Genomic DNA, 26788 nt, shown 5'->3' on the forward strand with positions numbered 1-26788 from the left:
TGTGCGTCACTATTATCAGATGGCTAAAAATTCATGTCCTTGAAAACAGATTGATAGAATTATATCATTGCAGCAAAAGTAACAAATATTTACTTACAGAATCAACTAATAAAACTTTAAGAGAAAAACAAAACAAAACAAAACCAGCTCTACCATTTTCTCAGCATGAATCCTTAGGCATTATATGAGGACATCTTCAGAATTTCAGATATTAACAAGAAAAGTACTTTACCTAACATACGGAAACCTTATTTTCCCAGCACATGGGTAGATAATATTTGCTGTCTTGTTATTACACTTAATTTTTACTGGGATTTTTCCTCTTCTTGCATATTATTACCATTTTTTCTCACCATAGATTATCTATTTATGTTGTAGCAGTGCTTACAGGCTGACATCAAGGTTGTATCATACAAGCTGTTGTCCAGACAATCAAGAATATAATGGTTTTAACATCTAAATAAACCAGACAGATGAAGAGTAGAAAAAGGAGGTATCTGACAAATAAATGAGAGGCATACATCATGCAATCTACCGAAGAACCACAGAAATTTTCAATACTTTGGAAGCTGGGTCTTCTGAATTTCATAGAATCATAGAATCGTTTGGATTGGAAGGGACCTTGAAGATCATCATGTTTCAATCCCCCTGCCACGGACAGGGACACCTTCCACTACACCAGGCTCCTCAAAGCTCCATCCAACCTGGCCTTTAACACCTCCAGGGATGGGGGATCCACAACTTCTCTGGGCAACCTGTTCCAGTGCCTCATCACCCTCAGAGTGAAGAAGTCCTTCCTTTAATCTAATCTAAATCTCCCCTCTTTCAGTTTAAAGCCATTGCCCCTTGTCCTTTCACTACACGCCCTTGTAAAAAGTCTCTCTCCAGCTTTCGTATAGGCCCCTTTTAGGTACAAGAAGGTTGCTGGAAGGTCTCCCTGGAGCCTTCTCTTCCCCGGGCCGAACAATCCCTACTCTCTCAGCCTGCCTTCATAGGAGAGGTGCTCCAGTCCTTGGACCATCTTCGTGGTGCTCCTCTGGACCTGATCCAACAGGTCCATGTCCTTCTTAAGTTGGGGACTCCAGAGCTGAACACAGTACTCCAGCTGAGGTCTCAAGAGAGCAGAGTAGAGGGGCAGAATCACCTCCCTCGACCTGCTGGCCACGCAGTGCAGGATACAGTTGGCCGCCTGGGCTCACGTTAAGCCTCCCATCAATGAACAAGTCATTCTCCTCTGGGCTGCTCTCAATCCATTCTCCATCCAGCTTGTACTTGTGTTTGAGATTGTCCAGACCCACGTGCAGGACTTTGCACTTGGCCTTGTTGAACTTCATAAGGTTCACACAGGCCCACTTCTAAAGCCTGTCAAGGTCCCTCTGGATGGCATCCCTTCCCTCCAGCATGTCGACCACACCACACGGCTTGGTGTCATCGGCAAATTTGCTGAGGGTGCATTCGATCCCACTGTCCATGTCACCTTACACCAATAGTGCCCAGCTTTTCTTGTAGTGGGACACACAGTTTACTTCCATAGATGGGCAGAGCTGTATGGCCTGGTCTCATCATGGCCATTACCACATATTAGATTCACTGCAGACAAACGTTCATTCTCGAGGTTTGACTTCCCACAAAAGCCCACAGCTTGTTGCTTGCATAATAGACCACATTTGTTCACTGAAAATCTTATAAAACCCTAGAAAGAGACAGAAAGACATAGAAAGAGGATAGTCAAGAAGAATCTCTTGCAGCCACAAAAGCAATTATATTGATGCACATCCTGCTTTGAGTGGAAAAAGGATGGTCAGGAGCAGCAGGCTGGGGCTGAAGAATTATCCCAGAGAACTGCATGCAGCTGCAGCATATTGGTATAGAACCTTCAATTTGAAAAAGAAGGACATAAAACCACTGTCTGATCGTTTCTGCTCATTTTTCTCTTCACTAAACATGAACCATTTGGATTTTCCCTTTGGTGTCTCTTTAATAGGATTTTCCATATGAAATATGATAGCCTCCTTTTCTCTTTGTGCAGTGCAGAATTACTCTGTTATTGATTTTTATTCCTCTTCCTCTAAAGGCAAAGAAGAAGAAAATCTGATAGGAACCAAAGTTTCACAGACTATCAGAAGCTGCTGCTTCCCAACTGAAAATCAGAGTTATTTTCCAAATTATACATTCTTGCATCAGACACAGAACTATCCAAAAAGCAACTGTTGACAGTATGAACTTGTGCACTGTATTAACTCACCCTAGTAAGTGGTCCGTAAGCCCAGCTCATCCATTTCTACTCTTTTGAACAAGCCTTTATCCTACCACCAATCCCCTCATAGAGAACAATTGATCTGGATCCCCAAGAAATTCCTCCTCTCTCACTCGATCCCACTGTCCATGTCACCAGCAAAGATGTTAAACCACACCGGTCCCAACACCAACCCCTGAGGAACATCACTCGTCACTGGCCTCCACTTGGACATCGAGCCGGTGACCACAACTCTTTTGAGTGCGACCATCCAGCCAATTGCTTATCCACCAAGTGGTCCATCTGTTACATCTATGTCTCTCCAATTTAGACATGGAGGACAGGTCAAATGGCTCCATCCAAGTCCAGGTAGATGACATCGGTTGCTCTTCCCTTATCCACCAATGTTGTAACCCTGTTGTAGAAGGCCATCAAATTTGTCAGGCACGATTCGCCCTTAGTGAAGCCATGCTGGCTGTCACCAGTCAGCTCCTTTTTTTTCATGTGCCTTAGCATAGTTTCCAGGAGGATCTGCTCCATGATCTTGCAGGGCATAGAGGTGAGGTACAATCCCAAAATCATAGATGAAAGAGATGGAAGAGCGTAGCAGCTGACTAATATCCTAAAGGTTCATTGCCATTACAGATCCAAATGACTCTGTACAAAATTGAACCTGACAAACATTAAGCCAAATTCCATTCACTGCTCTCTGAGAACGAAGGAATGCAGCTCACCCTAGGATGCTGCCCTCACCCAGCTCTGAGGATTCACCCTGACGTTATCTATTTCCTAGAGACCACTAAGCCAGCATGAGTCAATAAGTACTTCAACAAAAGGCGGCCAGTCCTGGTCACAAATTGACCCTGCACAACCTCTTTGGTCTGCCAGAACAGCATCACCATAGGTGCACAGCTCACTGGATTGGGAAACCTGATTCAGGTTACAAATAACCTCTCTTACTTTAACTCTGATTACCTTATAGCTTGTCCCCAAGTACTTCTGCTGTACAAGGACAGGTACAATATGCAGAAAGGAGCATTTCTCCACCCAGCTCGTGCCCTTCAGCTTTACTACTAAGATAAACCAATTAATTAACAGCCAGCTACTGGTGAAAACAGTGGATCCTTTCCTTCCCTTTCCAATCTCAGCCACTCCCCTTCACTTCTTCAACTGATCTGACCCAAACTGAGCCAGTTTGAGAGCTAAACAGGCAGAAAACTATATGCCTCCCTTTGTACAGTTAGTTTTCTACCTATTTAGCTGACTATTACGGTGGCCTGATGCATACCTCTGCTGACAAGGCAGGGGGCAGGAATGCACAGCTGTAAATAGAGGGAGAAGAGCAGAAAACCCTCTCATCAGTAGCCAGTCACTAAATCAGGTAGGTGTATTAGCACCGCACCCTGAGTGGGGGGCAGACAAAAGGAAACACCACCCTGTTTTCCTTGTATCAGCCATAAACCTGAGAGAAAACAGACATAAGATATTTCCTTTGACTTCCTTGAAATCACTGAATAATTTCCCACCCCAATGTTTCTTCTTTATTCATGCCAGCAGAAATTTCCATGGAGCCAGGCTATTAACAGTTCTCGTAACTATCCCCCAGCTATTAAGCCAGCCCCATGAGTAATCTATAAGAAACAAACCAACCACCACTTGCATTTCACGTAGGATGTGCCAGAAAAAGATTGAGATCAGACAACTCTTTCAAAGAACAGAAACACATTAAAAGGAAAATGTCTTTACAGCATAGCCTTACTCAATTCCATTTAAAAGAAGGAAATGAGAGCAATATTAACTAATTCATTTTAACTGAGGATAATTACATTTAATCAGTTATGTTAATTCAATTACATAGGAAGGGAGATGCATTCTGATAGTGCTGGCATGCAGGATAGGGCAAGAAATAGCTCCAAGAACCCCGTCCGAAATTAAAGGATTCACATGATGAGAAATGGGAGAAAATGGAATTACCATCCCAGACTTGGTCTGTGGCCCAGTCTAGTATCTGTCTCAGACGACATAAGCACATAAAGCTTCAGAAGGTGAAAACAAACCCCCAGACAAACAAAAACACAGACATGTTGGAGGATAAATCTACAGCCACAAACTACAGTGTAATGGTTAGAAACTGCCTTAAATAAAAAGTTGTCTTACATTCTTTATAATCTTTATTAGTAATAACTACTGGGTATGGATAGTTTGTAAGCCAACTAGTTGCTTGATTTACCCTTGAACTCCTTTCTTAATCACTCCAGTGGCTGAGTTCCACTATCTAATTATACACACAAGGTTCACTGGCTTAAGCTGGATAAAGCAGTGGTAGATATGTTCTATCTTGGCTTTAGTAAGACTTTTGATGCTTTTGCTAGATAGGAATGTATCCAATACCGTAAGGTGGGTGTGAGGCCAGATGAAAATTCATTCCTTAGTAGTGCAATTACCAATATATTATTGCCAAAATAGAAACAGTGAAGGAAGCACAAAACATGGCGAAAAGCTCCCAAAAGGTACTACTACTTGTCCAGTCTGATGAAACCAAAGGAAACTCCAGACCGCTTCCCTTCTTATTCTCCAAGAGTACAGCAGTCAGAAGGATGGGTCAGCACCAGTGACAGCCCCTGTCCAGGAAATTCTATGCTGATGAACCCATAAAGACAATGTTTGAATAATATTTCTTACACAATTTATTGACTGAATCAATACAGAAATTTGCATGTTTGCTGTACATGAAGACTTCTACATGCATATATTTACCTCAAGTTTTATTTTGTTCAATAACTTCTTTGAAGGTCCTCTGAAGATTAGCTAGGATCCAACACGAGGTTCCCATTTTCCCAACCAATTGAAACATTCAAGCCACTGCTGGTTTTCAGGGGCAAAAGTGATGCGTTGTTTGTTTTCCCTCTGCACCAGCTCAATGCCAGTAGAGCCATATATAGCCAGGCCTGCTCTCAGATTCCTGGACCCATGCAATGCAAGTCTCCAGGCTCTTTTTTCACATCACAGCTTTTATCTGTAGATTCTGCCTAAATCTACCCTGTTAATCTGCAGTTCACGGATGTAGGAAAAAAAGAGGATTTCTAAGGTCTAGTGAGCAGCTCTGTACCAACACAAGGATAACACATAGCTCTGTGAAATTCCTCCTCGCTGCCCTCGCCACCAGGCAGACCTTTTTAGGGAACTGTACTGCTACAACTAGGAACCATGAGAGATTGTTCCGGAGGCTGAGAGCTGGTAAAGGTGCAAGGCTGTGGAAGGCGTCGTCAGGACGAACGGGGGAGGGATGGGGGGAAGGTAACTCTTGTTTTAGAGCACTGATCCCAGTTTGTCAGGCGAGATTCAGGCCTGAGATGCACTCTGCAGCTGGCAGGCAGCGCGCTGCACAAACTGAGCTTCATTTAGAAGCACAGAGATTCCCGGAAGTTTTCACGTCTTACTCATGACTACGCAGGTCTGGCTCAGCACTTGATGTTTTTGAAGTGTCTTATACCAAGTTGCACATTCACAGACATTCCCAAATGCCAACATTAGCTTTTGACATTTTAACGTCAAGTTGGAAACTTTTACCTCTCCATGACTTAATTATACCATGGCTGGAGTACGCGATCCTGCGGTAGCTCCATGACAACGCGCAGACGCGCTGGGAAGACGCCTCATTTTGCCGGCTCCTTGGCCGCTGCCCCCCTCCCCGCGGGCGGCGCGGCGGGGCTCTCGCCCCGGGGGTTCCCTGCTCGGCGGCCGGGCTCGAGGCGCTCGCCCCTCCGAGGCGCCGCGCGTCCCCCCCCGCCCCCCCGCCCCACTCACGTCGCGGCGCGCGCTCGCCCCCGCTCCGCATCTGGCTACGCCGACGCTCGGTCGGCCGGGACCGGGACCGGCACCCGCCCCCGCCGCCAATCGCGTCCCGTTTTATTCGAACGTCGCCATGGGCACGGGGACGCCGTCCCGGGCGAGGGACGCCGCCGCTGCCGCCGCCCGGCCCCGCGGTGCGCCCCGCGCTGCCGCCGCTGCGCCCACCTGGGGGGTCCGACGGCAGCACGCGCCGCCCCCATCTGCAGCACAAAGGGACAAAGCCGTCATACAGTTCCGTGGATTTTTATTGCTTTCACCAACTTTCGGAAACATTATAAAAGATAATTTTATTCTAGCAGTAATTAAAACAACAAAGGCTGGATCTTTCACATTAAAGACAAGTCTGAGAGCTGTGTTTTCTGTACAAACTGAGTATTGATTCTACGTTTGGAATAATGTTTTCATTTGCTTTGGATTCTGGTATCAAGTAAGAAAACATCATTGTAATTAGAAAAGCAGTAATAAAAAATTCGAACCATACGGTATGTAATCACATTTCAAATAATTAGTATTAAAATCAAAACTGTAGTTCAGCTACAGATGCTGAACCCCGGAAGACACCTTTGCACAGGAGTATCAGCAACAATAGAAAGAAAAATATTATAAATTATGTGTCTTGCCAATAAAATCATTTAGAAAAGTATTGATTTTCAAACTTGTTCATTATTCCAAATAAATGTCAACAGCTACTAAATTCAATATGAAAGTGCCTTTAGATCAATGTCAACTACGAAGTTCTGTAAGTTTTCACTAAAAATGTTACAAAATAAAACTGACTTAAAATTACTACGCAATTTGCTTTTTTTATACCACTACTTTTACACCGACTCAAAGCTATGTGCCTCTAGTCTTAAAATTTGCCATAAAATAAATTACTGTTGGTATAAACAAAGTATTTCACACATTTGTACTGCACTTGATAATTAATTTGACCTAGATGAGTAATTAAAACATTACTAATCATACAAAGCAAAATGAAAACTAAGATCATCGTGGTGCTCATCTAACAGGCTACATTCGTGAATGGAAAATCATGAACCGTTTACCTTACGATTTACAGAACGTATGTACAAGACAACCCTTCCAAACGCTGCAGGCTCCGTGACATGACACCTCTTTGTTACGGATCTGTTTTACGGCCTGCCAAACCTGCCTTTGCAAAGGGCACAAATTAGGACACTGCCATGTAAGACAGATGCAGGTGAAGCAAATGACAACTTGCAGGAGAACTCGCATTAAGCACAGAAAAAACAGCCAAGACATCTGGTTGAAACCCCCCCACCAGGGCACCAAAGTCTACCCTAACAGGTTTTATGATGACAAACTCGGCAATTCGGAACATTTCACTGAATAATCTTATGCCACAGCTGCAAAATTAATCTAGGAAAAAAGTATAATTAACTTGGGCATATGTAAACAGAATGAAAAGCATGCCGTTGCAATACATAAGAAAATACTAAGAATGAGTTTTGTAGAACATAATTTAAACACAAGACTGCATTTTAAGTGAAATATTTTAGGTGATAATTTAAATGGAGTGGTCAAAATTAAGACCTACACTTTATGTAAACATTCATATTTATAAATAAATTAGAAAAAAAAAGAGAAGGAAAAAAAAAAACCACAAACAAGAAAAGAAAAGAAAAAAAGGGACTTCCTGAGGTGGCTCTGCAGCCAGATACACAGTAGCACTAAGCTCCCTTCCGGGAAAGGAAGGCATCTAAAAAAAGTGCAGGGCTGTTTCTTTTCCTCTAACTGTTGGAATGGAAATACATTGGCGTAGTTTTCACAGGGCTTAATCCCTATGAAAAAGAAAAAATCAGTGCACAGCAATTATCACTGCTCTTTTGCATCCGTTAAGGCAAAACGTGTATCTACATACAACAGTAAATGACATCCTTAGCCATTTTACTTCAATACTATGTGTGATTTTAAAGCAGAGGTGTAAAATGAGCAGTGAATCACTGCACCACAGATTATCAATGGGGTTTTATGCACTTAATACCAGATCTTCCATTCATATGGGAAAAAAGTGCAAGCATAACGTGCTACTGACCAAGAACACTGGATCTAAAGGTCACTGTAAACTGCTTTGCAAGTCATGGTATTTCTGGCACTGATTAAAATATCTACACAACTGAAATTAAATAAATACTGTGATTAGACCTGTGGGGCTTTGGTTTTGTTTCCTTTTGACTTTACTAGAAAAATACCCACTTCCTGTAATATTGACCAAAACTTAACCCTTTTGAAGTAGAAGCCAGATACAAGATGTGCAGCACCAAGGAACCCTCATTTCCGGCATTAAAGAGTTAAACTATCTCAGAGGCTTATAATAATTTTTCAGGTCTTTGGAAATTGTTGTAGGACTCTGAACACGAAGCGTAAAATACTACTGGGAGGACTGGTACAAAAGTAATGTATTGTGGATAATGCTATGTAAACTGCCCAAAATATCTTTCGTCTTTGATTCAGCAAGAGCTACCTAGTAGTCAACAACTGATGTGCAGATGTGTGTGTGTTTGGGTTCTTTCTAAAATAATGCAGAAAGTTTTGGGAAACCATCTGCTATAGTTTCACTGTATCTCAGTTTGACTAGAGGGAAAATATGGGTATTTCTGAAAGAGCACCTACTCAAGCTAAGGCACATCCTACACTGTTATCTAAGAATAAAGGAACAGGTATACAGGTTATTACACAGTATTAGTCAAATTGGTAACGCAGACCTCACTTGCTTTGCCACTGACCTGAGCCTTTGTTATGACAGTTTGGATAGCATTATTCGTATTGCTGTACACTATGATTTACTTTCCTTAAACTGTCTTCTCGGAATTCAGCCAAACGAAAAGAAAAGAAAAAAAAAAAGGAAAAATATTATTTAATTACATTACATTTAAAGGGAATGGTAACAGTCCATGTAACTTAAATGCTATTTTTAAATGTTTCTATTTACTCCCATTGATTGCTTTATTTTTGTAATACACAATTATCTTCTATCCGAATGACACCTGGCTGAAGAGCACAAAAATTCCACACCAAGTGGTATTTTCAGATGAACTTTGCCCTCCTCCAGAATCTCATCCTTTTGCAATTGTTGAGCATTTAATCAAGTGATACATGATAAAACTCCCAACTTTGCCAAAAGCAGAAATAAGCAAACAGCATCATCTAATTTTAAATGAGCAGAGATTCTAATTAAAATCATTGTAATACATCCAGGAAGGGCTGGTGGCAATTCAGATCATAAAGAGATCATTTCAGAAATTAAAGCCAAAAAGCTAAGGCGTAAGGCAAAAAAATACTAATAATGGTAACTGCGTAGGTAAGTGATTAAGATTTTCACTTATACATAAAATTCTCATTATTTCAAATATTATAATGCTAACACTAGAACTTGAAAATGTAAGTACAATAAATGCACTGACTGCATCTTTATCAGCGAGCCCCCAAAAAATCCCATTTACTTTAATAAATGAATATTTACTTTTTAAATTCCTCTTACATGATAAAAATTTATACTAATTAAAATAAATAAAATGTTTTAAAATAAGTTGGTGTGCTATCATATATGCCCTTTACACAATGGAGAGGAACAGAACTGTACACACAAATACCACAAGCCATTTGTAATCCATAAAATAATACTGATCATAAACTTATTACAGAATTAAACTACAGCTAATTTAATCAAATACACAGTAAATTTAGAAATTAATTAAGCAAGAAATATATTTGATGTGGACATGAAATATTCTAAAGTTTCAGCCTAAGATCTGAGTAAATCGGACTCTGAAAGTTGATGGGAAACTGTAAGTAAAAACAGGAACAAAAGAATTGAAAAGTACTAGCGTGGTAAGTATGTATAACTTCCTATAGACCAAATTGCTGTCTGTAAATCCAATTTATGTTTTGTAAACATGGAGTGTCCAGAATGGCAAATACTGACACGGGACTGTAACTGTAATTACTGCACCCATATTGCTACTGGACAATAATGAAAAATCAAGAGTGAATTAAAAAAAAAAAGTAACTGAACAGGGTATTTATATATATTTTAAGGATTAACTAATCACCTGACTTAGGGCTCTAGGCCACTTCTGTAAAACAGGAGAGACAGAATTCAAAAAACACTAGCATGTAGTGGAGACATCAAACACAGTAGTTTTTGTCAACAGCACAATAATATTTGTTCTACGAAATGACAAAAAAGTATACCCTGCAAAAACAAGCAGTAATTGCCTGCATGGAAAACATACGTCTGTAGCGCACATTATAAACAGAGGTATTACAAAATTTTAAGCAATGTGGACCAGAAATCATCAGCAAAAGCTGATTTCACTTTTTATGCACATATTGATTACAGAAAATAATATGCATTCATTACAATCTTCCTATTTAAAAATGAAAATAAAATTTCCAATAAAATAAATAGCTGAAGTGTGATTACCGCTCATCTTACTCGTAGGAAAATCATCTCATTATGCAAGCCTATCTACAGTGCCCTAAACAATGGCAGAATTAAATACATGTCGCTCTTTAAATTGGAAATCACACTTCAATTGTATAATGTCCTGCAGTGATATATACACACACACAAATACACGAAATTCCCCTTGGTTCAGTCCTATAAAGACGTTTCTGCATCCACATACTTCACAACAGGTGGATCTTCCACATTTATTTTCACGCTTTCTGGTTTTTCAGGGCTGTTTGAAAGCAAAGAGGAAAATCTAAGGTTTGGTTCACTTTAGTAAAGGTTAACTTCCAAATACTTTATACTTAACAATGAACATTGAAAGTATTTATGTACGGATATTTTTATACTACATCTAGTAAATGTTAAATACTATCCACAGGAACAGTACAAGCTTAGAGAGAGAAACCATCAATGGTATCAATACCATTTCCAGTCCCACTGCTTTTATCGATTCTATTGATTTGAAACTGTTTTGGAAAACATCTTTTTGGGGGAAAAAAAAAACACAACACACCACAACAACAACAAAAAACAAACACACACAAAAAAACCCCAAAAAACAACTCCCACAAAACTGTCTAGTTCAAAATGCTCAAAAATATATAACAAGCAATATTATTAACGCTGCTTAATTATTGGGTAGGGAAACAATTTTGTTTACAATACAAGACTGGGAGAACATTTCAGTCTTTTCAAAACAGAGAACCACACTTGTAACAACAGTTGAAGATAGATGGAAATCTGCGTAAGTGTCCGTTCAAGAGGAAGACCCTAAAAGACAACAGGCTGGCTGGCATCTGAACAACTGATGCTCTTAGTGACACAGCCGCTGAACAGCGGCTCATCCAAGGACAGAAAGGAACATTCCAAGGTAGTTACAAGACAGTGGAAGAGAAATTGGAAGAGCATTGAGGCAGGATTCTCTAGGCATGAATTTTAGAAAAGATGACACATCTGTGGAGTTGCTTTTTAAGGAAAAAAAAATGGTTTAGACATTCATGCAAAGAGAAACATTCTGGGATTCCTTAAAACATGTAAGACTGGACTCCGCAGAGCCTGTAAAACACGAGACAAGGTGGATGTAGAAAGAAAAAGCCATCTTGGGAAAAGACAAAACAAATCTAAAAAGAAATTTTTTTAAAAGGTCTCCCTTTGGCAGATTTGGCTGAAAGAGATCAACCAAAAGAAGATGCATGTACAGAGAGTAGGATTGCATAATTAATTTATTTATTTTTTTAAAGTTTTTTAAGAAATAATGCCAACCTACACAACATGTCACCTGGAATTCCAAAAGACACTGCTTGCTTCAAACAGCATCCTATTTGAAACCCATAAACCTGAAAAGAGCATTGCCTATTAATTCACTAGTGCTGCATATAATTTCTATATTAACCTATTCAGGAAACAGGAAAGCACAAGATGGAGTTGTACTAACTTCTAACTCTAAAAATTTTAATTCTTCTGGAAAGAGAAACACAGGTTGTATCTCTTCAAGTCTTATACACCCAATGACTATCAGATAATGTACCAGAAGCATCTACCAATTCTGTTACAGGTTTCTCAGAACCTAGCATGAAAGAAAACAAACAATTAAAATACAAGGGTATACAGACACACGTACTCTGTTATCTATCTAGTTCCTCTGTTATCGATATTCCTGACAGCCCAGCTTATGTGGTACTCAAGTTTTAAAAAAAAAAAAAAATGTTTTCGAAATCTTTAAAACATTTAAACATTAAAAAATGTTTAAACAATACAAGCTGAAGATTCACTGAAAATGGTGTCTGCACTAGTAAGTCTCTTTAGCTTTTCCTATTACAATACCTCCAAGTTCTCTCCTTGTCTTTCTTCACCCTAGGTTGATCTACTCTCTGGGCGAAACAAAGCCTATTTCCATGGCTAGTTTGGAGCAACGCACGTGTTGAATAAACAGATGGTATACAAGTGCTAAGTGGCCGGTCACTACTGCTGTTTCCATGATGCAAGCTAAACAGTACCCGATAGCTTGGACAACTATGCACGAATACTCCCTCATACCAACTCTTCCACTGAGAGGTAGTTTTACACAAAACTTGACAATTTCGTGTCTCTGAAACCTGTCTCCCTTTGACAGATTTGGCTGAAAGTGATCAACCAAAAGAAGATGCATGTACAGAGAGTAGGATTACATAAGCTTAGTTTTCCAACTCAACCAAGCCGATATCTCCCCTCTTTCCTGCATAAAAACTACTAAGCAATAGTTGCAGTGTGATGGAAGAGTCCACGAATACCAGTCCCTATAAATTACAAGCCCTTCACGAAGTTGGGAATATTCTATACAAAAATTCAGGATTTGGTTTGTTCTCCTTGGTAGATTCAGCTAGACAGTGAAGAAATCTATGAAACTAGGATGAAATAGCAGAATGAATCATTGCCTACAAACTTTCTCGTTTGATGTGGAGCTCACTGAGAAAGAGGGTCCTGGCCATCACAGAAGATGCATGTCAGCTTACAGGAAGTGTTCATAGCACCAAGGACTCCTAACCTGTCCAGTACTTCATTCAAGTATATTTCATATCCAGTTGAAGATACTATTTGAGCCAGTTTAATTTTTAGAGATTGAAAAACAAGCTGGGGAAAACCAAACCAGCCAACCCACCCACAAAAACAGGGCACAGATACTAGGGCAGCATAAAGCAATAATGAAAGTGCTGGACTTACCTTTTATTCCGCTGGCATTTGTAATGTTCAGGATCAAACAATTCCCATGCTCATATACACTCTAATAAAGCTTTTAGAAACCCTAAGCCCATGAGAGTAGCATACAATCGTATTAAGCAAATAAAGAGTAACTTTAAAATGATAATAATACATTTAATAAAATAATTTGAATTCCTTATAGAAACTGTTTAACTCCAGATTAAAGAGCAAAAACTACATTCAAATTAAAGTTTCTCAAAAGTAAAACGTCAATGCAGATTTACAAACCACATACACTCAGTTTTTTGAGATACATTTCAAGAAATACAAGTACAGCTATTAGCTGCTAAACACAAAAGCATAGTTAGAAAACGCGTTAAGTAGTTATAGCTACCTCAGGTTAGCTCTGGTTACTTTGGCATTCTCAGTACTCATGGCAAGAGCCTTCCACTGTGCAGTTTTGGCCATTTCATCTGATATGTTTACAATTGAGGGATCAATGCTAAAGAACAAACATACTTTCTGGTTAGTATTCAATACCTTGCAACAGCATTATACCTACTGTCACTCATCATGTACATCAGTTGTGCCTACTTTCTATACTTATGCAGCCACAAGTCGAGTTCATCTCTTACGAACATATTTCAACAAAAATTTGGAAATTTAACTCACTAGTGCTGCCTTAAGTATCTTGAAACAGTTTTTCACATAGATACCATTAAGACACTGAGAATATTTGAGATATATCTAATTTCTAAATTACCTGTCATTTCAGAAAATTATTTTGGATGCTCAGAAAAAATGAAATTAAGCACACTGTTCTGCTAAGGCTTTCATAAATCAGAATTATTTTAAGTTGCTTCCAGGAAATAATCAAGGGCAAAAGAGCAGATATTAATAAAATTTTGAAACTGGTAACTCAGTTGAGATTTTAAAAATCTAGCAAAAATCTAGAAGTTCCAATTATCTAGACAGACATCAAGTTATTTTTTTCCCTGCAGAGCCTTACTAGACATTTTTAAAGTTTTTTTTTTGTCACCATCCACCTAAGTTCTGCAGAAGGTAAGCTCACCCTCACAAATGGTAAGCTTTCAAAATCTATTTTCCCCTTTGCCCCCCCCAACATTTATGTGTACAGCAGACTTAGGTGTTGTCAGTAGATATGTTTTCTCTTCTGTTCCATACTTAAGCTTCAGAACATAACCCAGAGTATCTGTAAGAGTTCTTCAAATTGCACCATAATCTTTCAAAGTCATTTCTCCTCAAGAATCCTCACAAGATGCAAGACAGCGAAATATATCGTGAACACACATGCAGAGAGTTGATGAAATCATAGTTCTACTATGAGAACAATTAGCAACTCAAATGTTTTTTTAAAAGAGCTTTAGCAATTTCATTCGAGTTGCTAAAGTCTGATTAAGTCTGCTCTTATAGTAGACAGTAGCGCTCAGCAGGAATACTTGTCTATTCCGAAAATCTGCCTGTTCTCAACACAGATTGGTGTAGACCTGACATGACCCTAGATCCATAGAAAAGCCAATTTTTATCCTAGGAATGCTTAGTATTAGAAAGGCAAAAAAAAGCTGGCAAGTTATTTATCTGTCACATCTTCTACAGTTGTAGAGTTGTGCAATACCTAACAACAAAGCCAAGTACACCGCCAGTAAGGGAGATACGTACTGAGACAAAACACCTTCCAGTGCTGAAGGAACTTTCCATCAGCGAAATTCCAGCACTTGCTTTTCTGAAAGAGAACTGGTAAGCCTGTCCTCACATTTACTTTCAGAAAATAGCCTATTAGAGTAAAAATGGCTGCCTGTAAAAAGTTGGTTTATATCACAGAAATTACAGACTTTAGCACTCACTTAAATAAACCGAAGAACTGCACACTTGGGCTTTTTCTGAAAAATCCAAGTAGCTGGTAAACACACGGCTCAACTGATGCTATTAGTTGTTTAATACGCAGTATTTCATGCACAGTAACAAACAAGTATTCCATGAAAACTGACCAAGGAAGCTTCCACCTTGAGTACAGCTGGTCGAAATTGAGTCATCTGATCTGTTCAAGATGGTCATGTAAATTTATAATTAAGATGCAGTTTTAAAGAACAATGCAACATAAAAATGCTACTATAGCACCATGAGGTATACTGTCATACTTCCTAATCACGGCTGAGTTACAAGCTTGGGAAGAAAAATTAATGCAACTCATACATAATCAACTTAATATAAGGCAAATTACAGTATGTAATATAAAAACTCTTAGAAGATCAACATTTTATTATACCTGTACTTCAGGGTTTTTACAGGAAAATCCAAATTTGCTTCTCCATATGCAAGGTGTACACTTTCGTTGTCCCCTGTCTGAAGCATTCTCTCTGCTTCCTGAAAATTCCAAGTTAAAAGTTCATAAAATTACTCCTGCAGCAGAAATCAAAGAAGCATCTCATGCTGACAGTTAATTTTTATAGGCGTAAGGGACATTTCCCTGTAGGTACTGGAGTTGAATGCAGGAGATACAGTTTAAGACCTTTTTTCTTAGAAGGGTTTTATGCAGGTAGAGGGGATGGGGGAATGGGGAAGGAGAGTGTTACAAATTTTGTAAGAAATTCAGCTAGCTGGTGTACAGTTAGGTAAGACTTTTATGGAGAATTTATATAAGCTATATTACTCTATTATTGGTAACAAGGAGTTGGTTTTAACTACAGCTCTGCAAACACACACAAACAAAATGTCCCTAATATGATGAATAGTTTTCTGATTAATTTAAGCAAAGATTCCTGCTCCATTGCTTTTCTGTTCCATCCACTCTTTAACCTGATAAAAGTCAAAACAAAGAACATTTTGTGCTAAAAATTGCTTCTTTCCACTTTGCTTGTTCATTTTAATCACAAATAAGAATCATAGTTCACAACTGTATCATTGAAACAGTTGAGTTTTCCGAAACTTAATTGCTAGTAATAGTTCCTCTAGCGTTAAATCTCATTAGTAAAGAATTTCAAAATGTGTATTTGGTATATAAAGTCATATGTTCAGGCCAATTAAAATTCTTTTAAGTTTCATTAAGTATTTTCCAGTAATTTACAACAAGCTTAGTTTGACTGTTTTCACACTTACTGCTTTTTCTTTTTTCTTTTTGTCATCTTCTTTCTTCTTTTTGCTTTCTGGCATAAGATCATCAAGCCAGCTAAGCTCTCTTTTGGTGAAACATAAATCCATAAGCTTGCGAATGAACACTAACGCGAGAACCTTAAGGGAACCAGAAATGGAATTATTTATATTCAACTATTTAAATGAACAAAAATGCACACACACTTTCAGTACATTCAGAATCTTTAACTGAAGACCTTTTTTGTAGTACTAGTTTTATTATTTATGTAATTACTTACATAATTTCCACTTTCAACAGTTATTCACAACTGAATTGCTTATTCTCAGGAAATGAAAAGTCCTTGTTCACTTTTGAAAAACAACTTGTACTACCAGTTCTTTTGTTTCTTTCCCACTCTTTCTTTCTTAGGGTAGCAAATAAGGCAGTTCTGAAGGGATATTGGATGATGTAGGTACTCTTAGAAAACTATTTAAACTTGTAAAACAGATAACTTACCATCATAGGGAAAACAACAGCAGCTGCAGAGGCTTTAATCACCCACAACAGAACTAGACAAGTGAGCTGAACAACTGTAAAGATATGGACCTTCCAGAGTGGCACATAACGTAGATAAATCAGGTCGGGTTGATGTTTGGCAGGCATTCCAAACAGTTTTATACGATCAAAAAACTGCATTGAGAAATAAAATCATCCTTCAGTTCATTAATTTCTTCCCCTCCGGGAGGAAATAAACATTTTTAGGGGACTATAGAAACATAAGTAAATCCCAAATAAAATACTAATGAAGGGCACCGAACATTCATGGGAGGGGGGCTGGGGGTTGTCTTGTTTGGGTTTTTTTGGTTTTGTTTTTGTCTTCTCCCTGCCTCTCATTACCGCTACAAAATTTCAGAAAATTTATTGCTCAGCTGCACTACTGAAAGAAGAAATGCAAAAGAACTGAGAAGTGAAGGCACAATGCAGCAAGAGCAAACATCAGAACATGACACCCAGGAAATTATCCTACATACTATTCAGACAATATGGGCTAACTTTACCGTTGGTCACAGAGTAATGTGTTACAGTTTCTTTTTCATTTTGTGTTAACCAAAAGCAGAGTGCTCATTAAAAATCAGACTTTACCTGAATGCCTTTTAATGAAGATACTCCCATGTAAAGAAATACACCATACAAAACCGGCATTGGAATAAACTGGAGAGGAAAAAACACCCACAGTTACTTGTGGAATCAACATGGCATAACATAACAGTCCATAGTAGTGAAAGACATGGACCAAGTTACTTTTTACTTTATAACTTCACTTGAGTGAAATTAGTAAAAGTTGAGGCTCTTGATTTATGGAGAAAATATATTGAGAAAATCATTGAGCAGAAAAAAAAAAAAGAAAAAAAAATCTACAGCTGACAGGCTATCACCAGGATTAAAAAAGTAGTTCAGTCCTGACTGTCCATTCACTGAATTTTCTAGGATGCACAACCAAGATTTCTATTAATGCTAAGTACGTTGTTTTATGTTACTATCTGATAGGAACTGTATCGAGACTGTCAAATTCATGAAACTGCCCTATGAAGTTTTACTTTCGATCACTAATCTTGCATTTCTGCAGCAGATGAAACAAAAAACCCACCATACCTACTGAGCTATGAAAATGCGAACTATTCAGGGTTAAATTTTCCTCCAGTAAGAAGATCAATTTAAAGCTCACAGAGATAATGAAGTTGTCCACTGATTTCAGTGGCACTTGCATGAAAACTCTGCAACCTAAACAAAGTAAGCGAAGTTTTTTTGCCCTGAATTCATGAAACTCTTGAGTAAATGACAGCCAAGATAAAATTTGAAATCTTAATAAAAACTGCTGCTATCAAGCCTGAACAAAAGCTTTTACTGAAACTTCAATAGAGTGGAATAAAACTATGCCTTAGTATCTTCACTGTAAGCTCTGAAATTTGACGTGCTAGTACTTCATTTATGTTAACAACTTCTATCTTAAATCAGGATATATCCACACACTGAACAAAAGCAAGTAACCAACAGATGCAAGGCTTTGTTCTCGTTCCTTCGTTTGAACAGTAACAGCCATTCACATTGAAAAAGACAAACATTTCATAAAAAGCAAATAGGTAATAATTCCATTCCTATTACCCTTGTTCCATAAAAAATATTAGTTTCTAAGAATCAGCTGTTAAAATGTAAATATCTAGCTTCAGCAATCAGCACCTTTATCTTTTGCTTTTCAGCAACAATAAATCTATTCCAATATTTCTGCTTCTGCTTCTGATCATTTGCATAATACAGCTGAGCTCTTGGTAGGTTTTCAATCAGAAATTGTCAAATCTGAATACTCATTTTCATTAAGTGCTGCTGCCTTATTCTTTTCAGACCTTTACATTCTTTAACACATACAAACAGTCAACTATTAAGAATTTATAATACGTAGCTCTAATAACTAAACTATAGCTTTGTGTTCACAGGTTTATTTCTTCCCATTGTCTAAACTTAAACAGCCATTAGAAGCTACCTTTTTGTGAAGTGACTTGTCATCTGTCTTTAAACAGACTTTGTTACAAAGTTCCTTAGAGGTATGACCAGTTATGCAATTTATGTTGCCAAAATAGCAGATGTGGCAAAAAGACAGTTTTTTCATTCTTCTTTTTAACTATTAGATTTAAAACAACAAAGCAGAAGTTGAACAGATTTTGCTCAAATCTAAGCAAAAAAACAACTGAACTGATTGGTTTTCTTCCCAATAAAGTCTCTGGAAGGGCACTATAGACATAAATTAAGAGAAAAAGTGTAAACTGAGGCCACAATACTACCTGCAAAATCTCTATTACACAGAGAAAATGCATAAGATAATCTTGACATTTTAAACATCAAAGGAAGTTTAATAAGCTGAAGGTAAGAATGAGAACTTAATAACATGACTTCTGATGATCACTTTTTAAACCAGATGTTTCTGTTTCTTCTAGTATATTGTATTACTTCTGCTCAAGTAACTTTATATCTTTATCACACTCCTTTTCTCTCTCCGTTTATGCACTCACACAAAAGCTACATTAGAACTATTTTAGGCAACATGGACTCCAGAAAATCAAGATGGCAAGAAAATCAGGTAACATGGACAGAGGTTGCTTTCTTCACTACTCACTACATTTCTAGCTTGCTCAGATTCCATTTTCTTACATTTCCCCCCATCATTTCTATTTGACTAACACCTGTTGTTAAAAAAAAAGCAATCTGAGAATGAGTTCAGGAATATTTTACTTAACATAATAAAATTTCCTAACATTATGAAATGCTAAATCACAAGATCAAAAATCCAAAGCACAAATAAAATACAAATATTTTGGAAAAAAACTGTCTTTACCTTCAACACAGAGGTCATGAACACTGACAGCCCCATCAGGACAAAAATCATCAATCCTGTCACTCGTTGCTCCCGGATTCCCAAAAACTTTGGTTGCTCTCCTGGTGCTGAGCATTCAGATTCAACTTTCAGGCTATTAACATGACTTATAGACAGGACAGTTGCAGCAACAAACCATGGTAAGCCCATGATAGAACATATCCCCAACATAACACCAACCATGAGCAGGTCAAGATGATAACCACAGCCTTTCTGCAAAATTAAGTGAACAAATGATTTGATAAACTTTCTATTTATGTGATACCATAGTTCTAACTTAGCTGGTAAATAACAGATAACTACGTAAGTTAGTACTTTGAAAGTGTCAACTTATATTTGTTCTTTATTAGTCAGTGTATACATTTATTTACTAGCTGCTGGTAAAGTTTCACAGACTTGCAGAACGAACATGATTTAAAATAAACTTGACTTATGTAACATTAGAGTTTTGTGAAAATTACTTTTACCTTCAGCTTATGCTCTTTCCTGTTTATAATAACAGCTGTTATTTGTTGATCCATGAAAATGAGAATGGTACAGAGTAAAGCAGGAACAGCAGCTATCAAAAGTGTCCACCAAGGATTGCTTCCAAGAGGATCTATGAACCATCCTCGATCTTTTCGGGTGGGCTGAAAAAACAAACATCAACAATAAGAATTAAATTACTAAGACAAAATGCAAATTTTATTGCTACAAACAGCTGCATGAACAGATCAACAGTGTCTTAAATATGTGGTTAGATTTTTTCCAATGGCTTTGACCAAAAGACTGATTCAGCTGTTACATGTGAATGTGACATTTATATGAAAAAAATTAAATCCATTCCATTCCTTCATTTCTGCACATTTGCACAAAAGAACGCTTCTTTTTCAGTGATAATATAAAGCGTAGTCTCTTGTTAGATGAGACATACATCCAAAACAGAAAAGGCAAATTACTTCATCAACTACATTGTAAGTAAAAAGGATGCAATTCTGTTTCTATACAATTCCATTATTATACTCTCTATGAAACTGCAGGCATTTAAAAAAGTTAATTTTTAAAAAAAGTTTTATTTCTTACTTCAAATTTCTCTGGAACATGAAGCTTAGGAGAAGGAACTCCTACAAGATAGTCAATCAAAACCATGATAACTATGGTCAGAAATACTGCAAAGTCACTGATGGTTGAACGGACCTATAAATAAAAGACTTGTGTTAACTCTTGCTTTTTCATCATTATAATTTGCATGTATAGAATGACAATTTTCTCCCCTATCAATAGTGAAGTCCATTTATATTACATCGCACCACAGAACATTATATATGCTTTCTCTTTTTATTTTAAAATTTAAGCTGCCTGCCAGCATAGCATGAAGTCCCAGGTAAGTGTTCTGTACAACTGTTCATCCAATTATCTCATTTAAAATGATCTACTGCAAGCAGCAAATTACTTAAAGTAACTCTCTCCTCATCTCCCTGTCCTCTCAACCCTACTGAAAGGCTGGGCTATCACAGCTAGTCTCTTGCAGCTCAATTCAGTAACGTCACTGAATTGTTCCGATACTAATATTCACACATTTCATGTTTTAATAGATAGGAGAGGGATAATTTGCAATAGATTCAGGTTATCAAAGGTTACTTTATTAAACATCAGGAACATGCTGTAGGGATGAGCTGAGGTTTAGAGAAGATCTAACTCCTTTATTCTGGCTAGTAGAAATAAGTCATGTAAATTAGTTCAAGGACAATCATTGTATTAGCCTCTATTAGAAATACTAATACCCCAAGGAACCACTCAGAACCCTTCATACGTCAGCAGTTTAGGGAAAGCAATCAATTGTTCTATACAGCTGGGTGAGGAAAACGGCAGCAATATTATCTCTTGAAATGATACCTTGCAATACCCATTAATATGAGGAGACTAAGAGTATTTAGGTCTTCAAATGTTTAGAACATCTTGTTGTAACTATAGGAAAGTAGCGAGTAAGCACCGAACTTTCAGCAGCAAACTTACTTACTCTAATGTCTTCATTTTGTGAATTATTAGCTAATTTTCTGGTTTTGATTTCGTTTTCTGTCTTAAAAGAAATCTCTCAATAAAAAGTTCTGAAGCAAACTGAAAAATTCAACTCCGTTAAGTTATACTAATGTATTTATCATGAGATAACGATAGTCTTTAATTAGAATTACCTTAGTTGGAAAATAGCGTTTGGTCTTGAATTGCTTAAGGAAAGAGGAGAGGAAAAATGTTGTGAAGAATAATATGACAGACCAGAAGAGAACATCTGGAATATATGGTCCATGATGGCCACAAGCGGATCCACGAAACACACCATGAAATTCTAAACATTCCTGCAAAGAGAAAAACTCCTTAAATTTCTATGTTTTATTCCGTTAGTACATTCAACCTAACTTGTAGCCTTTAAACACAAAACACACCTGAGAACTTTCACAATCCCAAAAAGGAAGTTCTTTCTTTCATCACTACCTCATCCTGAAATGCCAAAAATGTCTGCTTTTGTTCCAGAAGAGCCACAGTATCCATCACTGATTATTTCAGGATGCCAAAACGAAGGGAGGTGCCCAAGAAGAAACAACTTCTTTACATTCACCTCATTTCTATTCTATTTCTCAAAGCGTCACAAGGCCGAATGCATAAAGACTGAGGACTAAGCCCAGGAAAAGCAGGCTATCCAACTTCCAAGCTGATGAATATTAAAAATACAGAAAAAAAAAAAAAAAATCTTAACTTCTCCCACCTCTTTATTCTTGACGTTGTATTGTCCTGATACAGTCAAGGGAAAAAAAAAAAAAAAAAAACCTTCTTACAAAATGAGTTTAACCTGATTGTAGGAAAAAAAATTTCTAGTAAAGTAGAAAAGCATCATAAACAATGAATTTGAATAAAAAAGAAAACAAAGTCAGTCAATCCTTATCCAAAAGGCTCACTGAAACTCAAAGAATTAAAGTAGGCACAATGAAACAAGTCAATAAACCAAATAGTTGGAAGCAGCACTGCCACAACCTAGTCTTTAAATCGGTTAATTTATCAAAAAACTTAACTTACAACAAAAATTCTCCCCGTTACTAATCTACTTTGACTACAAGCACCACCAAATTCTGTATCAGTTCTGTCTCTCTGGGAAGACTAAAGATGCGTAAGAGAATGAAGCAGTATATAAAATAAACAGAAAAACTAAGTTCAAGAGAAACTGCCATCCTAGGCAATTATGGTAGAGGAGCCATTGGTGGAACACAGAAAACTACAGATAAAACTCAGGTAAAGCACTGAGGTTTTTCATAGTATTTTCACTGTGCAAAACACCACCTACTTTCATTGTGAACGTCTAGGCTGGCACACAAGGAGAGCCCATACACAGATATCTGCTGCCATTTCAGATAGCCTAAGATTGCCAAAGTAGGCACATGCACCTAGCAAATGCGACATAAAATCTACAGTAGATCTAAATCATTCAAGATGTAGGTGGAATCCAGATGCCAGGGCACGTAAAGCAGCTGTAGACAGCTGCGTTCAGGCAACTGAATCCTACCCAAGGTACTACTAAACAGCAAAAATGTTTCTTCCTAAAATCCTTCAGGATCACTTCCACATAACTTTCCTCCTCTTCATCTACACACAAAATTAGATATTGTTTTGAGTTAAACAGTTCAGAAGGTAATGCTTTCAAGTCTATTCCTTCAAACAGTTTTTCCCCTTTCCTTTTAGCCTTCAATTTGCCAAATAATTATTTTCTTCCAATCAATATTTAGGTAGTTTCTTTCATTCTGTTGTAGTTTTATACTAATGTCTAACAAAGTAATGAAATGTGTTTGCTTCCTCATTTTAACTGCAAATTCCATACTCACTTCATCTTAAAAATATTTGTTCATGCTTTCCAAGAAGCAATCTTCTGTTTATTCATCTCATCATATTAATCTGCACTTCAGAAAGAAGACTGTTCTGCCCATCAGGATTAAAGTGGCTACCTCAAGCAGACATTTATGATATTAGCATTTACTGCTATGGACTTGCTCATTCAAACCATTACAATGATTGTTTAAAGCATTACGGAAGGAATAACAGAGTTCAAAAAAACAGTTTTAAAGAAAACAGTCCAGGTTCAAATGAAGAAGGAAACCCGATGAAAATTATTAATCGGGTCTGGTAGCTATTTTTTTCATACAGGCACACATATGTTATACATAGCTTTTAGATACTCACAGAAACTGTAAGGTTACGCCATGGTATATTTTCCACAGACTTATTCATATTCCTCCACACCTGCAAAGTTTCATTGCTGGGTTTCTCAGGCTCAGAACACACACATCTAAAGGGAAGAAAAAATAATGTACATGCTTTTAAGCCATATGTGCCAAAACGCAGTGATTTGTAGCAATTTCAAAAATCCTGGAGAGTTTAAACCAGAGTTTAGCTCAACCTTCTATGAAAGAAGCAGAGTACAAGACTCCTCCTTACATGAAATGAACTAGCATTATGGGAGGGGGTAGAGAAAATGATATTTTACTAACAGATAGAAACTTGATACTTACGAATATAAAGTCAGTCTATCCAAGTCGTTGTGCATATTGAAGGCATACACTTCTCCCAAATGAAAAAGCTTTTCCAGTGCCTCATAAATAAATATGATGCATATAAGTGCTGCAAAAGCTTCCTCAGTAAATCGAGTGATGTAACACACAAGGCTGCTGGCATCTGTGGCTACAAGCACTATGCACAAAAATGCAGTCCACAGACCAATGCTAGTTCGCAGGGAGAGGTAGGAAAGACCGTAATCCCTGTGTGAAGAAAGAAACAAAAGTATTAACTGAGCCATAAGTCACCTATAGTATGTTCTATTTGAAAAGACATACTGAGGCCAAGCTCTATAGGTATTCACTGCTTTTCTCACTCTTGATGTTAGTTTCGAAGGAAGCAGAACTTTTCTGTCTCATCTTCCACCAAAGCAAAGCAACACTGCAAGGTGTTTCTAGGCTTAAGAGTAAAACTACCTAGCTTGGGAAGCTTCATGGGGATGATCTTTCCAGAACTACCTAGATGCTTCCTCCTAGAGGGCAGATCAATCCTTGTTTACCCCTGCAGAATCAAAACCAACACCTCCACACAGTCAGAACATAACATTTATTTAAGGCCTAGCCACTTCTTATCACTGATTTTCTCATTAATTAAGGCTCATTAGTGTCTCACAGCTTTGCCAAACTACATGCATCTCTGTTTCTTGCTGCTGCATTTACATCTTCATGAACACCCACTTTTAACACACATCTGCTTTCAATTACAGCTATTCTAACAGGCTAGAAAGTTAGAAAGTGTATCGAGCTAATATAAACATCACTTACCTGCAAAATTTAAATAATATTTTTTCAAATACTAGAACTGGTCCGGTGCTCCCCAAAATAGTGAGAGGTTGCCCAGCAAAGAGAGAATAGGCAATCCCAGTTAATGAGGCTCCAAAGAGAGACTCTATTGCACTCTGTTTGGGGGAAAAGAAACTGCTGTAACTATACTGCCTTTCAGGTTAGCATTTAGCATCACATCCCCATAAATATAGTTTTAAGATGCATTAACTTAGAAACGAAACAAGATGTAAAAAACATTGCAATTAACATTGATGTTTGAGACAAGAATAACTTAACACAGTTTTGCAGTAACAATACCATGGACAAAAGATTTTGAAAACTACACTCCTGAGAAACATAAAGCCATCCAAAACCATGAGAACGAGTTACTAGTCCTGCTAGCTATGGAGAAAAAACATACCAACAATTACTAAAAACAAAAAAAAATAAAGTTATTCAACATGTATTTTATGGAAATAATTATCTGTCTCTGTAAAGAAAATAGATATATATCGCAACATACCTGTACCAAAACATGATACGGTGTGCCGTATCAAATCTGCATCAGTCAACCAAGCATTACAAAAAAAAACCAAAAAAACCCACCACACTGACAGGCACAGGTGCAGGGGAAATTACTGAACAATACTGGTTTATGTATACATGACACCAAAAATAGATGAGCAGTAAACTAATGTCCCACCTGGTAATGCATTTCTTTTCATTGAAGTAAGATGTCTACTTCAGTTACTGAATTAAAATGTTTTAATATAACATTTTCTGCTAAAAAAGGTTACAATGCACCTTGAAAGAGAGAGGCAGAACTTTTTAAATCCTAAAATGATATTAAAGTTACTTGAAAAGAGTCAACTAACACCATTTACAACTATGAGAAGTCATGGATTACAGATTAAAGGGTTCCTGGTGGAATTTTTAAGTGTTTACTATTTTGCAATTATGCAAGCCTAAGAAAACAGTATTTGTGCAAATTTAAGCTTCAGTTCAGGAAAGCATCTAAAATTGGGTAAAATGGTTTGCTGAATTGGGGCTATTAAAAACGAAAACATGAGTCCTTTGTTCATTACATTAGGAAAAAAAAAATATCTATAAACCCAGTCTCTTGTTCTGTTACTTTTGAATTAGTGCTTTTGGTTAGTCAATGCATTAACCTTGGGGCTCTCAATCAGAGTGGCAGGGACAGGAGTACCGTGGAGGTGATGACCCCTGGGAATGTGAGGGAAGGTTTCAAATACAAACTGAGTACCTTACAATGTCAGCTACTGTGCTTGAGCATGTGTGTGCAGTAACTAAATTTTATATTCAATGATGCACACCAAGTATCTGAAGGCAGGAACAAACCTGTAAACAATTCCAGATAGCTAAAAGAAAGAAGGTGTTTAAGAATCAAGCTTTAAAAGGAGCATATTTTCATCATTACACATGATGTACATTCAAAAATTACATCAACGTTTTGATAAACATTTGTCCTAGTTTTAGCTGGGACAGAGTTTTTAACAGCTAGAAGAGCTCTGTGTTTTGAGCTCCTACATTCAGAGTGGTAAAAACAGTGCACAGAAAAGATACAATTTATTTCTCTATTTGCTATCAGCTTGAAGCGCTGCATCAATAAATAAATAAAAATCTGAGTCAGCAGCATTACTTGAATGAGATAAAATAGATAACTAAA

At 37.6% G+C, this 26788-nt stretch overlaps 1 protein-coding gene across 4 annotated transcripts in view; it reads right to left on the reverse strand.

The window, feature by feature from the left end:
* Nucleotides 1-10547: 10547 nt before the first annotated feature.
* The window catches only part of SLC4A7 (solute carrier family 4 member 7), a 62087-nt gene continuing 45846 nt past the window's right edge, over nucleotides 10548-26788 (reverse strand). For all 4 annotated transcript variants that reach the window (XM_086615199.1, XM_086615198.1, XM_009990663.2 and 1 more), the window contains 13 exons: nucleotides 25102-25235; nucleotides 24295-24540; nucleotides 23966-24071; nucleotides 21934-22095; nucleotides 20825-20938; nucleotides 20230-20391; nucleotides 19724-19975; nucleotides 17479-17547; nucleotides 16852-17025; nucleotides 16362-16493; nucleotides 15532-15629; nucleotides 13639-13746; nucleotides 10548-10794 (listed from right to left, as the gene is read on the reverse strand). In XM_086615199.1, coding sequence (XP_086471325.1) covers nucleotides 10713-10794; nucleotides 13639-13746; nucleotides 15532-15629; nucleotides 16362-16493; nucleotides 16852-17025; nucleotides 17479-17547; nucleotides 19724-19975; nucleotides 20230-20391; nucleotides 20825-20938; nucleotides 21934-22095; nucleotides 23966-24071; nucleotides 24295-24540; nucleotides 25102-25235 — 1839 coding nt within the window. In that variant the 3' untranslated portion in view covers nucleotides 10548-10712. The remainder of the gene's footprint in view (nucleotides 10795-13638; nucleotides 13747-15531; nucleotides 15630-16361; nucleotides 16494-16851; nucleotides 17026-17478; nucleotides 17548-19723; nucleotides 19976-20229; nucleotides 20392-20824; nucleotides 20939-21933; nucleotides 22096-23965; nucleotides 24072-24294; nucleotides 24541-25101; nucleotides 25236-26788) is intronic.

Source organism: Tauraco erythrolophus, chromosome 7 (assembly GCF_009769465.1).
Source record: "Tauraco erythrolophus isolate bTauEry1 chromosome 7, bTauEry1.pri, whole genome shotgun sequence".
NCBI classification, from domain to species: domain Eukaryota; kingdom Metazoa; phylum Chordata; class Aves; order Musophagiformes; family Musophagidae; genus Tauraco; species Tauraco erythrolophus.